General features: G+C 41.1%; 1 protein-coding gene across 3 annotated transcripts in view; it reads left to right on the top strand.

The window, feature by feature from the left end:
* The window catches only part of cc2d2a (coiled-coil and C2 domain containing 2A), a 187,689-nt gene that overhangs the window by 75,178 nt on the left and 95,262 nt on the right, over positions 1 to 17,249 (top strand). For 2 of the 3 annotated variants that reach the window (XR_007262507.1, XM_020517151.2), the window contains exons 14-15: positions 5,646 to 5,855; positions 9,852 to 9,952. Coding sequence is in view for 2 of the 3 variants with exons in the window: in XM_020517151.2 (XP_020372740.1) it covers positions 5,646 to 5,855; positions 9,852 to 9,952 (311 nt within the window). In the remaining variant the exon portion in view is untranslated. The remainder of the gene's footprint in view (positions 1 to 5,645; positions 5,856 to 9,851; positions 9,953 to 17,249) is intronic. The other variant, XM_048599381.1, reaches the window with a different exon arrangement.

Genomic DNA, 17,249 nt, shown 5'->3' with positions numbered 1-17,249 from the left:
GGGTTGTCTCTACTCCCCTTCTTGAACAAGGGGACAACATTTGCTAGTCTCCAGTCTTCTGGCACTATTCCTGAAGACAATGACGACATAAAGATCAAAGCCAAAGGCTCTGCAATCTCCTCTCTAGCTTCCCAGAGAATCCTAGGATAAATCCCATCCGGCCCAGGGGACTTATCTATTTTCACACCTTCCAGAATTGCTAACACCTCCTCCTTATGAACCTCAATCCCGTCTAGTCTAATAGCCTGTATCTCAGTATTCTCCTCGACAACATTGTCTTTTTCCTGTGTATGGAGAAATCTTAAGTCTGCTGTATGAAATTTGCACTCTGACAAAATATTTAAGCAAAGTTGTATGTAGAGCTGTATACAAGCACAATACTGTTAGCTTCTTCATTTTTGGATGTAATGGACCGTTACAGATATTTGTTATTGCAAAGTGATGGGATAATTGGAGGAACATAAGCTTGCATCTAAAGTTTTCATATTCCCTGGCTCCTTCAAGCTATAGTGCTGAATGATATCAGATTCATTTTCAGAAAGCCATGTCCCTCACTCTAAAGTAGGGAAAAGCAGAGATGGCACCAGTTACAGTTGGAAATCTCTGATTGTTTAAAAGGCCCACCTACATTAGGTTGAAGTTACAATTATTCATTAAATTTCTTGGCTCTGAATTTACTTTAAAGTTGGCCAGGTCTTTTGCGGTAACTTTGGCCAGAAATTGGTGGAACTCCCAAAGAAGCAACATAAACAGCTCAGAATGAATGGCTTACGTTTCTTTGAGGGTTTCATCAGTCTCCCAACAAAGTTATCATATGTTCATATGCAACAATTAAGTTTATTTTGTGATTTAGCAGCAATGCTGAGTGAAGTTAACTAAGACTGTGGTTTTCAAATGATTTTGGTTGAAAAAGCCCTTTCCAAATGGGTTTTTACTCCTATGGCTACCTTTGATGAAGTATTTGATCTTTCAATTTGACATCGGTATTAGGTAAACATTTAAAAAATATTAACCTCAGCTAAAAGTAGTTGGCACTTGAAAAAAATATGAGTTAATAAATGAAAGCCAGATAAATTTGTTCAAGGGAGATTATATTCCGCTAACTTGATAGGACTATTTAATGAAGTGACAAAGGTGGTATGTTTGATATATTGACTTTCAAAGGATATTTGACAGAGTACCATACAATACAATTAGCAGTAGCACTGGAGCCCATGGATATAAAGTGCAATAACTGTTTGAATAGAATACTAACAGCCAGAAGCAACATGTATGCTGAAATTGTTTTCCAGACTGGAATGAGGTGTTCTGTTGGGTATTGTAATGATCATTGTTGGGACCATTGCTCCTTTGCTACATATTATCACGTTTACTTGGATACACTGAGCAATGGATAAAGCTTTCCCATTTTCAGTTGAAGTATTTTACCAAGTGAGGTTCATGGCTCGAGCTACTTTTCTCACAATCTCCCACTCTTCACCTGATTAGTTATTCAGCACTTCTTGGGAATGGCTCAGCAGGAGAGGCTGACGTGCTCACCACTGCTGGGACCTTCTGCTGTTTGTGTCACTACTGCTGTATTTAAAGCTCAGCTTCAGCCCACATCAAAAATTGTACGCCTGGAACTGGCCCTCTCGTTGTGGTACATGAACCTCTACATTCAGGAAATGGTCCAAAGGAAAGCAAAGCAGCCTTTTTGCTGCTTTGTGGAAGAGGTCTGAAGATGCTGATGGACCGGGTGGTGGAGAGGAGGGCTTTCCCTCATAGTGCTGATCGCTAGAGGAGGATGTGCTGAGTAACACACCCAGCCTGGAGACACACAGCAGTCCAGATCAGTGCTGTGTCTCAACTGAAGCAGGCTGCCCAGCAGTGCAGGAGGAACGGCAATGATCTCTGCATTCCACAAGGATCGGTGGCACCATCTTTTGTCCGATACCTCACCCTTCAAGAGGGCCAGTTATTCACTCACGATTGCCACTGCACACGTTCTCTGTCACCAAGGCTCATGAACCATAACTCTCACTCTGACGGACATCATATCCACTCAACAGCTCTCACCTACCCTGTCCTCCTAAAGTACTGACCTTTCCTGCCCTCTGCGCTTTCTATGCACTCACAGAGGACACCTCACCATCTCTCCTGCTCCTGTTTCACCACTAATTGGTCTCCTACCCACTTCCGTAATATTTAATATTTCCCTTTGTCACATTGCAAGAGAAAATGGCTGACAGGGCCAGGACTGACAGAACATTGGCAGTCATCAGGGTCCTCACTCCTTACGAGGAGAAAATACTGGAGCTAGGTGGAGAAATGCACAATCATTTGTAGAGTCAGGGAAACTCCATGACCAACCAAACCATAAAGTTTTCTTGTGCAGTGTTGTGCACCACCAGGACAAACTTATTTTTACCCTACACAAGCTTTTATCTCTCTTAGGCAACTAATTCCCTCTCTTCTCTTATGCAAGCGCTAGTAGCACCCAGTGATCTTCCATGAGGCCGGTGCCACCTCCAACTCCATTCTTGAGGAGGAAGCTAGTGGGGTTCACAGAAGCACCAGCAAGGCTTTCATGTTAAGCCGTCACCAGTTGAGAGACTGTCACCTCTGTGGGTCATGTATATAACTCAAGCTCAGGACCACAGTTTGGAGAGCATATCACTGATATGAATCTGCAGTTCGCCGAGGAACAAATGCCCCAGGTCTCTGACATTCAGAACTGTCAGAGACCAGACATCTGCTAAAATTGATGTCATGGTCAGAATGCGTAGTTGGTCACAGGAACAGCATCAGGTTAGTCAGAGGCAGTCGGTAAGCTGGATCAAAGGAAAGATGAGACCACCAAGTTTTCAGCACTGTGTGGGCTCTGGCATGTGTGTGTCTGGTTGGCAGTATGGGTGGGTTGGCAATCACCATAAGAGATATGTCAAACACACTTAGTGTCTACCAGATATCTGCATGGACCTGCACTCCATGCTAGCCACAGGTGCTCCGGATCAATGGCAAGGTGACATGGGAATGAGTGACGTTGACCTCACTCTAGGTGTCCCTTCCTCTAAGGGAGACAGTGTTGTGCCAAAAAGGATGACAGCCTCTTACAAGAATATCCCACCCCCAACAAGCAGCTTCTTGGGATACTCTGGAGGTGCCCAGACCCTTCATCTTCCCCATCTGAACTCCTAAAATCTTCAGAAATTCAAGTAAAGAACAGTAAGCTTTTGATTGGCTCCCTGTTCCTGTAAATGACACAGTTTGGTGATTATAGCCTGGGACGTATTTAATCGAAGCGTATGTGGTATTTAAAAGAGTTGAAGAAAATAACGGTGAGATCGGTAGTTAACTGGGTCTCAATCATTGTCCTCACATCCTTGCCCCGTGGATCTTCGATTGCTTTGTCGCCTTCTGGAGGCTGTGCTGGAGGTTGCTGTTATTGCTGGGCTTTCAGCCAAAATTGTAGTTATTGGCTTTGGAATTAAAGCAAGGCCACAAGGACTCCATTCCCAGCGATCTCCATGTGTGATCTATGAAAAGAAGTTTTCTGAGGAATTTCAGAAACAAAATCAATTTTATTGAAGGAACTCTTGGGTCCTCACATCCACCACAGTGAAGCTTCACATTCTTCCCTCACAGTGTGACATGAAGACTTCCCAAAGTGGTCAATATCATGCCTTGATTAGGAAATCTGAGATATGTCATCTTACCCTTATCTACATTGGACACCAAAGTTTACATGCTACTTTGAGCAAGTAAAATTTTCCTTGGAAGCCACCATTACAGCTCCCACCCCAAGAAAATGCTGCATTTCACATCACAGGTCACATTCCTGCATATACTTACAGGTCACTGTGCAAATGTGGGAGCTGCAGACCGTTGTCTTCCAATGTTAGGTATGCATTGAGTTTCTGATATGAAAAGCTCAATGAAACATTAAATGTATTTGTATCTTTTATGTTTGCTTAGTTGACATGACAAGGAGCAATTTGTGTGCACAGCGTAATGCCTGAGTCAATAATTCTTGCTACACATTCTTGGACAATGGGAAGAGCCACAGATTACCTCGCTGTTGGTCAAAAATCATTGTAAGTCAGTTATTCCAGGATTAGACAACTTTCAGGTTGTGTGTTATGGTTCTTTGAGCTTCATTGGACAATTGACCTCTCTGCCTGAAAGTGGAATCAGCTTGGTAAGACATTTCAAATGTAGCTTAGCTCACCCACAAGCTCTGGATTCATTATAATGACTTCAATGTTAACATGGCCTTTCTCTCCCTGCCCTCCAGTTTTCAGTTCCCAAATAGTTCCATAGCTTCTAGTCTTATTTATTTATGAATTACCAATATACAGAGTTGTTCTAGCAGTGAATAAAGCCATTTAGGTCATTGTGCCTATATCGGCTGACCTAATGAGCAGTTCACCAACAGGTATTCCCTTGGATTCTCCCCATATCCTGCTCAGTCTTCCTTTTCTGATAATGCCCTGACTGAATCTGCCTCAACCATAGTATCTGGCAGCACATCCTAGATCTTAACCAATCGTGCATGAAATATTTCTCATCATGTCACCATTGCTTCTTTTGCCAGCTACTATAAGTCAGTGCCTCCTCACATTCAGCCTCAAACTGTTTTGTGTTGTTAACATTGTATAGTTGCAGAGGAGGGATAAATATGCATCTGAAGTAAGGAAAGTTTCCCTCTTTCCCATTTTTATATATTCATTTTTGCTGGGGTGCAGTGTACCAGTGCCAGAAGCCTTCTGTGGTGCCAGTAGAATTATTAGTTTTCACTTCTTAACCTAGGCTTTGAGTGTTATAGCGTAGTGTGGAAATGGGAGATATCAGATACTTGATCCTGTCATCATTTGCTCAAGCATATTTTCCGATGGAGGCCCAAAGATCACAGTTAAAACAAGGAATATGGACTGGTGTTTCGCCATACCTCTTCATTCATTCAGGGATGCAGTTGTTGATTGTCGTCTTGCTGTTCTGTTCCTCTTGTTGCAATGAACTCGCTTGTCTGAATTAGCTGATATAGCTCAATACCACATTAGACAGTGGACTTACCCACAGAAACATCAAGGAAGCTGGTAAAGACCATTTGCTATGACAGTTTTGTTAGAGTGCACTTCCTGTCTGAAAAATTGTAATGTAAAAAGGCAGTCATGTGATATGAGTGCTGCTGGCAAGGCTGCCATTTATTGACCAGGCCGTTAAGAAAAGTCAATAATATATTTAGTGAAAAACAAAGAAGTTAATCCAGATCCTTTTGTAGCACCAATTACCACATTCCAGCAACAAAAGAACATACCCTTTATCTATTTTTGTGTCCCATCCAAGTTTCTCTCCCATCCAATTAGTTACCTGTAATGTAAAGCCAGCACTAATTCCTTGTGCTCTTAGTTTTGTTAATAGTACCATGTTCAGATCTTTACAACTCCCTGTGAGTGACATTGATCAAATATGCTGTTTTTGGATGACCTAATTTCCTGGATACAATAACTGAGAAGCCATTTAATTGGAAGAATTGACACTATGCAGCTAACACACTTAAGCTTGAAGTGTAAAACAACAGCTATAATTTCTGGGAGCACGAGTTTGTATATTTGTGGAAGACTCCTTAACTTTTACAGATTCTGTTTATGTTGTAATTGCAGGCTGAGAAGTCTATGGATAATAATCGATACATTGCTGGCTCAATGGAACTACAGGGACGTTTTCAGCTGGACATCGATATTGCTGGCATAGTGTTCACACACCACCCCATGTTTAGCCGTGAGCATGTGTTGGCAGCCAAATTAGCCCAGCTGTATGACCAGTACCTATTTCGCCACCAAAAAAATCTTGCCGGCCTTTACTCTGACAAGGTATGAGAATGAAGTGTGAGGAAGTGACCATATAACCCCAAATGTCACGTAAGCTGTTAGAGCCAGGAGTGAAAGAGCCTAGCAGCTGAAGATTTCAAATGTGTTTCCTAACTTGCAGGCAGCGATAAAACTTCAGATGTTCCAATAGGACATCAAGTGAAGACCCAATAGTGTAGCTCAATATCAAATGGTATTAACAAAACAATTCCTTTTCTAACACTGTGTTAATTTATCAAATGCTGAATTCTCAGTCACTGCTTTCAGTATAATATACAGACAGTACAGTTCTTTGATAGTGGGTTTGCAGGCAGGGCAAGCAAAGCTCCTAAAGTGGCTTTCCTGCAACATGCAGTGTTACATGGATAGATGAAGCTGATCCTTTAACAAGCCAACACATTTTATTCCTTCATGGGATGTGGCAAGGCCAGCATTTGTTGATCATCTAACTGCCTTTGAACTGAAATTGATAGGCGATTGGAAGGGAAGTTGAATGTTAACCACCCCTTCACTACAAACAAGACACTTGATACAAATGGGTTTTACACAATCAGTGAGAGTTTCATGCAAACATACAAATTTGATCACCCATCGACTCAAGCATCCTTGACCATTCAATAAGGTCATACTGATGTGATTATTCCAATTCTTCCTATCCTCAATAACCTTTTAACCCTTTGCTTACCACGAATCTAATTGCTTCTGCCTTAAAAAATATTCAAAGCTTCTGCTTCCGCCACCATTTCAGGAGAAGAATTCCAAATGCACACAATCCTCTGTGAGATAAAAAGTCTCCTTGTCTGTCTTAAATGGATGACATCTTAATTTTAAACAATTCCCTCTATTAATAGATTTGCCCACAAGAGGAAACTTTTTTCCCACAACTACCCTGTAAAGACTCCTAAGAGTCTTGATATCTTTCAATCAAAGTCACCTCTTACTTTTATAATCCCAGCTGATATAAACCTAGTTTGTCCAACCTTTCCTCATAAGACAACCTGCCCTTCCAGGTATTAGTCTGTTAAACTTTCTCTGAACTGCTTCCAGTTTGTTTAATCCATTCCTTAAATAAGAGAATCCGTACTGTACACAGTACTCCAGATGTGTGCTCATCAACACACCTTATAACCAAAACATAACCTTATTACTTTGATTTCAATTTCTCTCGCAATAAATGACAACATTCTATTAGGTTTCCTGATCATTTGCCGCAACTGCATGTGATTCAGGCAATAGGACATCCAGGTCCCTCTGCATCTCAGAACTCTGGAGTAATTCATCATTAGATGAAATGCTTCTCTTATATTTTTGCTGTCAAAATGGACAATTTCACATTTTCCAACACGATACTCCATTTGCTAGACCTTTCCCCACATGAATAATTACTTATATCCCTTTGTAACCTTCTAATGCCCTGCCTATTTTTATGTCATCAGCAAGTTTAGTAACTGTACCTTTTTACCATCCATTAAATTATCCACTTGTGCCTGCTGTTTCCTAACCATGCCACTATTTTACCCCCTTATACCCCAATAACTTTTGCTGTGGAGCCTTCTAGAAATCTGAGTACAATACATAGACAGGTTCCTTTTAGTTCACAGGACGTTATTTCTTGCAAGAACTTTAATAAATGCATTAAATTTGATTTTACTTGCATTAATCTTGTTGATTCTGCCTGATTATCTTGAACTTGCAATTAATAACAGCTTCTAACATCTTCCCTATGATAGCTGTTAAGCTAAGTGGTCTTTAGTTACCTGCCTTCCCACACTTTTTGAATAAAGGAGTTACATACCCTACTTTATAATCTAATGAAGTCTTCCCCAAATGGAAAATTAAATCTAATGCATTAGCTATCCCAGTAGCCACTTATTTTAAGACCCTAGGGTCAAGTTCATCAGGACCAGTTGATTTGTAAGCTCACAGGCCCAACAGTTTGTCTGGCACTATTTCCCTGGTAATGTTCTTGAGTTCCTCCCACCTTTCCATTTCCCGATTTACAATTATTTCTGTGTTATTACTTGTATTCCCTCGAGTGAACACTGATGCTAAATACATGTTGAATTCCTCTGCCATCTCCCTATTTTTCATTATTAATTCCACAGACTCACTTTGTATAGGACCAGTGTTCACCTTGTTAATTCCAAAAATAGATAGAAACTCTTACAATCTGTTTTTATATTTCTAGCCAACATTCTCTCTCATTCTCCGATTTTTCCATCCTTGTATTCTTCGCAGTTTTTTTTTCTATTCTGTCCAAACATCTGACCTACCATCCATCTTTACATGACTGTATATTATTTCTTTAAATTTGATTATATCTTTAATTTTTTAAATTATCTACAGATGGTAGGTCTGCAACAAAAACAGAAATCTCCAGTGAAACTCTGCAGGTCTGGCAGCATCTGGGGGAAGCAAGCAGAGTTAACGTTTCAAGTCCAGTGACTCTTTTTCAGAACATCTTCCCACAGCTGTCTTTGTTTCAGATCTCCAGCATCTGCATTTTTATTTTGTAATGTGGATGTTGTGTTGGATCTTTTTCTTTCTATTTGGAATTTATCTATTCTGTGCATTCTGAAATATTGTCTTAAATACCTGTTGCTTCATTTCTGTTGACCTAGGGAACCAAATTTACCAATTCCCTTTAGCCTGCTCTGCTTTTATCCCCTCATAACTGTCCTATTTAAAATTTAAAATACCAGTCTGGGATTTACTCCTCTCCCTTCAAACTGAATGAAAAATTCAGTCGTTTAGTTGCTGCTACCTAAAGGTGCTTTCACGATGAAATCATCCGTTAATCCTACCTCATTGAATAAAACCTGTTCTAATATAGTCTGTTCACTGATTGGCTCCAGAGCATACTGTTCTAAGACACTAACTGAAAACATGCTATGAACTCTTCTAGGTTACCTTTGTCCATCTGATTTTTCTCATCTGTATGAAAATTAAAATCCCACATGATTATTGCTGAAACTTTCTGACATGTTTCCATTATTTATTTCTTTATTCTTCACCGTACCATGTTGCCACTATTAGGAGGTCTGCACATTACTCCCACGTGTGTTTTCTTGACTTTTGTAATTTCTTATTTTTACTCAAATCACCTCTGCATCCTGATCTTAGGTCATCTCTCTCTTATGCTGAACAAGAATGACTATTTATTATAAGTAATTAGACTTCAGCTACAGGTAAACAGTTATGAACCATTGGCATATAACATTACTAATTGAAATTCTAATTCCCCTTATGAACTCCCCCTTACACACAGACAGACAAACAGACAGGAAAAGTAGATAATGGGCAGAAGGAAGAAACAGGAAAGACAGATCAATAGTCTTTGTTCCCAGGTTCTGTTGCTGAGATGATCCTTATGACTGTTCTGCTGGCCAGAACATTGCTTCAGTCATCTCTCTCTAGATTCTGTTGCTAGTTGTTAAGAGACACAAAGTTGCAGTTCAGTTATAAAAAAGCATGTGACTTATCAGTTAAAAGTCATAGCTTACAACACTTTTGCAGGAAAGATAAACTGATTTACTTCAGGTTTGAAGATAACTTTGATTGCAGAAAACAGACAGACCTGCGCTGAGAATGAACTGAATATTTCTCTCTAAGTTGATCCCAGCCCCAAGCTGCTCACCTGAGAACCAATCACATGATTGTTGGCAGGCACAATGTCTTTGTCATCAACAACTGGTCACTAGTCCATAAACCACACAACATCTTGTTACCAATCAGGGCTGCATTTGTACACTCCCTTAGCTCAAAATTTTCTGCAACTCAGGCTCTGACAACTGCATGTTTAAACAGTTGTTTACACAATGTCAGGTTACTTGCTTTCAAAACATACAACCAATTTTTAATTTTTTTTAAAACAGAGGTTTCTCATTTCATTTCATTTTTATTAGTTTCTTGTCCTTGGAGTATGAAACCAATCAAATCTACTTAACTGGTGTTAAATGTCTGTTCAAGTGACTATTCTGCAGTGGTTTCTGTTTCCAGTTGTGTGCTCTAAGGAATGCGGTGAAGAGCATTACTGATTATCATAATGTGCACATCTCAGCGACACAGCGAAGACTTGTGGAATATAAATCTGAGATCAGGTGGGCAGATATGGTTGCGTTCAATGTTAATCAATTTTAATTCGCTAATAACTCATCGTTCTTATATGCTCTCATTCTTTTAAGTTCTGAAAAAAGGTCAGTGGACTTGAAATGTTAACTTTGCTTTCTCTCCACAGATGCTGCCAGACCTGCTGAATTTTTCCGGCAATTTCCGATTTTGATTCTCATATTCTACAGATTGCAGTGACATATACAGATCTGAAGAATATTCTTATTCATTAGTCTTAACAAAAAATAGTCAGTATGAGTTTAAAGCAGATTTTAAAACTGTGTTAAAAGAAGGAAACTATACCTTTGTATCTGACCTGACCTTTACTCTTGACAGTGCTTGTCCTATTGATACACAGCCTTCACTTGTTGCAACATGTATTGTCATTTACCATTATTTTTTGGAGATCTGACATTGTGGCGTTTTCCAACTATTCAAAATTTATATCTTTGTGAAAGTTGCTTTTTACTGAAAAGACAGGAGCTAGGTGGGGAGATTTCTTTCTCCATAACTTTTCTGCGTGTAAACTGTTGACTTGCTACCCATTCTGGACTGTTGTTATGAGGAGCACTAAACCAGTATTGTGTAGGTTTGGAAGTGAGAACCATTGTGAAGATGCTGCAGTGAAATGCAGCATCAGGTCAACAGAGCTAGTGCTGTGGCACATGCAGGACAAATGGCTCAATTTTTCCAAGCTATGATATGGTTCAGGTGAAACTGCCTTGTCCAAAATTCCCAAGCTAAGGGTTTGTAACCTGTTAGTTTAGAATTAAAAGTTTTCTTCAGGTTTCTGCAAGATACATTGTGAAAATATGTTCTGTTGCTCCATTGTTAACCATTTGGTATTTATAATCATTTGGTAGTATGGAACTTGAATATAACTGAAAACAGACACACTTTGTCAAAGTTTGTCATCTTGTACTCATCGGGTCAATTCATAAGAAATATGGAAGTAAAGTGAAAGGAACATTTGTGATGTATGGGAGGAGAATCTATTTTATTTGTAGACTTGTTGTCATGAAAAATGTACCAGTTAATGGTGATTAAAGTTTACTGCCAATCTTCTGTTTAAATTTTAGATCAGACAGGTTAACTCTGATTGGTCAAAGCATTGCTCGAAAAAAAAGTTAACGAGAAAACAGACGTCACCTGTTTTGTTAAGATAAAACAGGGGTAATGTGTGTACATGTTCTTTCTGATTGCAAAGAACAGGGTCCTGTGTATTAACCTATGTAGTTTTCAGTACATACATCTGCACCACTTTGTAAGCTTGAGTGACAATCCTAAATTGGTTGTCAGCATAATACATTGCTCATTCGGGATTATTTAGCAAATGAGGCTGATCACATCTAATATTGGACGCTCCTGTGGGTTTTGCGAGCACAGACTGGATTGATAGGCTGCTACCTTGCTAGTCATGATCTTTTGATATGATTTACTAGTCTTTGGGACAAATGGCTTATAGTCATGGCGCTACACCGACACTGAACCTTATGGATTACTGATTTGTGTGTTAGGCAGAATATCCTTTTGGCTTGATAGTAGATTCTATTAGTAACATTACTGTTTCTACACATATATTTGACATTTGTGTATTTCCAGTTAATGTGACATGTTAGTGTAATGTGTGTGTAGTGGTTAGTCTGCATGTCTCTTGCTTTCAGCTCTCAGTGCTTGATAGCTGTATAACCAAAGCCAAAAGAGAACATAGTGCATAAGCCTATCCTCATCGGTACAGTGTACCTTCATCAGCAAGCCCTATTTAGTGCCTCCTCATGGTGACACTGATGAACTGGATATCCAAGAGCTCAGCCTAAAAATCACGGCCTCTGGCTGGGCCTTCAGGCGCGCATTATATAGACACAACAGTGTGTAGTGTCATCATGGTGCCCAAAGCCAGACTCCCTGCATAAGGTAAACAGCCTTACTGCCATGTTAGTGACTTAGGAGAGAATAAGGTCAAGGAAGTAATTCCTGACAGAGTGGAGTCCTCTGGTCAGTAATCTGTCATCTGCCAGACAGCTTTCCTGAATCTCCTGCAGAAGAGCTGGTTCCAAATAATGCTGGTTTAAACCTTGCATTTTAGATAATATTAGTGATGCCAAAGTTGGGGGAAGGGTGTTCCTGGTGTTTGCACACCTCTTAGTGTCTATACTATTTATTCAAGCCTGTACTACTACAGCTGAGTGGCTCTGGTGGAACCTGAACTGAACATCAGTAAGCAGGTTATTGTTGAGCAAGTTCTGCTTGATAGCACTGTCGAGTACACTTTGATGCCAACGTTTTTGCTGTTCTGGGACAGCTTGACTAGGGACATGGCAAATTCTGAAATGCATGTCGTCACTATTAGGACCCATAGCTTTTGCAGTATCCATTGCCTCCAACCATTTCTTGTTATCACTGGCTGAAAACTGGCATCTGTGATGCTAGGGACCTCTGGAGGAGGCATCATGGTGTTTTTTGCACAACAAGCTGGGACATAAGGACCTTGCATCCTGGCCTTACCAATGACTTGCTGCAGGTAGTTGATGCATACAAGATAGACGTGATGGACAAAGACGTTAGATATCTGAATGTGGACAGTACTGCGCTGCAAGAAACTAGACTCAAAGTGATCCCTTAAAGAGAAACACTACACCGTCTTCTGACAGGGAAAAGCTTGAAGTAATACACAAACAGCAAAAAGCAATTTACACATGATTGAACGTCCCCATTGAAGGCTCAAAGCAGTTTCTTACTCTTTGTCAACAATTGTGGGACCAAGTAACTTCATGTGGATCTCTATATGTGACATTCAGCTCCACCAAATGTCAAGGTTTAATTCAGTGACGTACTTGAGATTGTCATCACCGGGAAACCCAGCACCAAGGGTCTCTAACTTTCAAGGGGATTTGAACACTACACAGGTTGGCCAACAGGCATTGGGCACCGAGAAATTGGTGAAATAAATAACAAAGGATACTGAAGCATTGCATTTGCTGTGCCTTCCAATTTGATGCTCCGAAGGGTTTCCTAGATATTTTACAGAATCAAACAATCCCTACAGTGCAGAAAGAGGCCATTCAGCAATGAGTCTACACTAATCCTTGGAAGAGCATCCAACCCAGACCCACCCCACCTATCCCCGTAATCCACATTTCCCATGGCCAATCCACCTAACCTGCACATCTTTGGACTGTGAGAGGAAACCGGAAACCACACGGAGAATGTGCAACGTCCACCAGACAGTCACCCAAGATCAGAATTGAACCCAGGTCCCTGACGTTGTGAGGCAATAATGCCAATCATGGTGCCGCCATGTCCTCCCCCACAGTGAAATGACTGCTGCTGGAAACAGCTTGATCATATCATCATCAGATGTAGCACCTTCAACAGAGTCATCTTCACTCATAACTGTTACAATGCCGACTCTGACATTGACCACTTCTTGTTGTGTAGTGAGATCAGGTTTCAGCAAAGAAACTACCACTCCAAGAATAAATGTCATCCTCAGATCAATGCTTGCTATAACACTGGTGCAGATAGGACCAGAAGTTCCTCAACAACTTCAGTCAGACTGTTTTGGGCCACAACTTCCAGAACTAGAATGAATCATCTGTACGACAGCATCTATAAACCTGCACTTACTTCATATGAGAAAAGAGGTTAGAGGAATGTGGACTAGTTTGGGGCCAATTAGATTAAAATAGAGCTCATTACTGGAGAGGAGAGTCCTCATGGATCACAGCAGGCCACGAGCAAACCAAGTCCAGATGCTCTGACAGCTGCTAGAATTGTATCTCAGCAGAATGCTCAGCTCTGCTCTAAGTAGGACTAATTGAAAGCAGCATACAGTCTGCTGCTGAATCCCTATATGCTGGAGGGATTTATGAAGAAGTCAGGAAAGCAACAGGACTAGCAACAATTAAACCCCCCCCACCCCCCTTTGAATACGAAGACAGGGATGATCATCGCCGAAGCAAGCAAGCAGATGAAATGGTGGGTGGAGCGCTATCTTGAATCCTACATAATGGAGATCATTGTCTTAAAGGAAGCTCTTAGTACCATTCCAGACCTTCCTGCCATGGAGGAGTTAGACAGTGACCCCATCATACTTAAGCTTAACCAGGACATTGACTGGTGTGTCAGTGATAAAGCCCCAGCAAATGATGGCATTCCAGCTAAAATCAGCAGAAATGGAAAACCAGCAGTGCAGTAGCATCTCCATGAACTTTTCTGTCTCTGCTGGAAGGAAAGTTTTGTACCTTAAGACATGGGATGTAAAAGTAGTCATATTATATAAAAGCAAAGGGAATTGCAGAGACTGTAACAAATAATGTTAAGTTTATTAAGTACTGTAAGGAAGATCTTTTCTCAGTTTGCTCTGACTGGGTTGCACACAGTGGTGTTCCACATTTATCCTGAGTCTCACTTCAGCTTCAGAGCTGAAAGATCGACAACTGGAGAAGCAAATTTCTGCACATGCTGGAATCTGTACTGAAAACAAAAATGCTGGAGATCACAGCGGGTCAAGCAGTATCCATGGACAGAAAGCAAGTTAACGTTTTGAGTCTCGATGACTCTTCATCAGAACCACGGCTTACATGAATTTCTTACTTTGGCAGTTACAAGGAAAGTGCCACAAATGGCACAATCTGTTCTGTGTTGTCTTCATAGACCTCACCAAAGCCTTTAACCTTGTCAGCAGAGTTGGACTGTGTAAAATGCTGTGGAAAATCAGATGCCTGCCTGGACTTCTGGGAATCATTCTTTCTTTTCAAGAGAATGTACTTTGTTCCATCAATTACAATGGAGCGTCATCAGAGGCTTTCACATCAGCAGTGGGGAGTGGGTGGAGTCCATTGTGTCTTGGCACCAATTCTTCGGCATATTATTCTCCATGCAGATATTGTACACTTTCAGCTACTCATCTGTGGGTGTTTAGCTGTGGGTTATTCAAAGCTGATAACAAGCTGTTCAGCTTGACAGATCTGTGCATTAAGACTGAAATGCATAATATCCTGGTGAGTGGCTACTTGCTGATGATACCATGCTGGCAGCCTGAAATTCATTTGCAATGACTTGTAGACCATTTCTCCTGGGTCTGTGAGGAGTTTGGACTGATAATTGGTGTTAGAATGGTCAAAACTATGGGTCAAAGTATACTATCCATCCACTTAAAAGGGTTAAAGGGTCTGAAAGGGTGAATACTAAGGAGTGCCTTAAGCAGAAATACTGCGGTGCACACAGATCCTCATCATTGAGGCTGTTGACTCGCACACGGAGCTGGTTTGTTTTCATTCAGGCATTTTGTCACCATGCTAGGTAACATCTTCAGTGAGGCCTCCGATATACAAACCCATACAGAACAAAACTGGAAATGACACAACTCACCATAACGGACCGGACTGTATAAATCCCAAGCGGAGTAGAACAACATCGCTTCATCGGAGGCCTCACTGATGATGTCACCTCGCATGGTGACGAAACGTATGAAAGAAAACAAACCAGCTCGGCGAGCAAGTCAACAACCTCACCCAAAACCCGAGCTACAAATCTTTGCTAAAACCTTAAACACCTACAGGCGCAACACACCAAATATTGCCCAACAATGGGAAACCTTTGCCAACCAACTGAGCTCTACCCGCGAACAACTTCACTTTCTACACAAATGCCTCAGGAACCAGGTACTGCCCCACAGTGTGAAGTACAAACCTCCACTGAACAACCCACAGGCTATAAAATAGCTGAATAGAATGGACACAGAAATCTACAAGGAATGACTAACGATGCCCATAACTGACTCTACAAGTACAAATGGGAAATTTTGCACCAAAAATCAAAGTACCTAAACATTATGGACCAGCAGTGGACTACAACCCTAGAACAGGCCATCACCATCAAACAGCACAGGACCAAAACAAAGAAGAGACACAAGCTACAGAGAAACTCACCAACCTAATACACCACAAAGACAAGGACAAATAACAAACTGGACATGTGGATAAGAAACCTATCTAGTAGATGACTCACAGAAACTGAGAAAGCTGTCCTATTACGCTGACTGAACTATAACCACAAAGATGCAAACAGAACAGACTTCATGGCCACTCTGGAAACTGCATTAAAAGTCAACAGACTCATGGACAAAACACAACAATCCATCCGACAAACTATAATCCCCACACTAAGCCGAAGGAACGAATGGGACACCCTGAACACATCAGACAGAAAACACTAGAAAATCTCAAGGAAGACAAGAACATTATAATCCTACCAGCGGACGAAGGTCACATGACTGTCATTTATGAACAAGCCAGACGATGCTGAGAAAGCACAGGTGCTGCTTGCAGACACAAACACTTACCAACAGGTGGTGATAGACCCAACACCACAGCTTGGTAATAGGATCACCCAGATACTTGAAGAGACTAAAGGATGCAGAGCAGATAACCAAGATGGACTACATGAGAATGAAACCAGAAAGCATGAACACCCACCACTTCTACAGACTTCCTAAAGTATACAAACCAGACATCCCTCTCAGACCCATTGTTTCCCTACTGGGCACATTTTCACACAAACTGGCCAAGGACCTGCAACAAAGACTGAAACACCTAGTCCACGGATCACCCCATTCCATCCACTCAACCCAAGAATTCCTGAATACTTTCTAACATAAAAATCAATGATGACGAGATTATGGTATCCTTAGACGTCACAGCTTTATTCACATCAATTGACATCCCACTGGCCACATTACTAGAGGAAGCAGACCAGCAGCTCCATCGACAATGACAACATACTCAAACTACTAGACTTGTGCCTCACCAAACACTTTGTCTTTAATGGTTAAGCATACAAACAAATCAATGGCACATCCATGGGGTCACCCATCTCAGGGCTCATTGCAGAGGCAGTCATACAAAGACTAGAACACACTTCCTTCCCCTTCATTCAACCTAAACTGTGGATTCGGTATGTGGACGACACATTTATCATCATTAAACGCACCAAACTAGAAGAGACCCACCAACTCATCAACAACGTATTTGCTGGGATTAAATTCACGAGAGAAGAAGAAAACAACAATCAACTTCAACTCTGACGTCCAGAAATGGAGCGACAGACCAATGGGGAGTTCTACACCTCGGTATACAGGAAAGCAACCCACACTGACCAAATCCTCAACTTCCACAGCAATCACCCCAACGTCCAAATAAAGCTGTATTATATGGGTCATCACTCACTGCAACGCGCCAGAACTATGCAGGAAAGAGGAAGAACACCTATACAAAATCTTCGCTG

The sequence above is a fragment of the Rhincodon typus genome, chromosome 1 (genome assembly GCF_021869965.1).
Source record: "Rhincodon typus isolate 14 chromosome 1, sRhiTyp1.1, whole genome shotgun sequence".
In the NCBI taxonomy this organism is placed as follows: domain Eukaryota; kingdom Metazoa; phylum Chordata; class Chondrichthyes; order Orectolobiformes; family Rhincodontidae; genus Rhincodon; species Rhincodon typus.
Note: the sequence above shows the minus strand (reverse complement) of the source record. Positions and strands in the feature narration are given on the sequence as shown.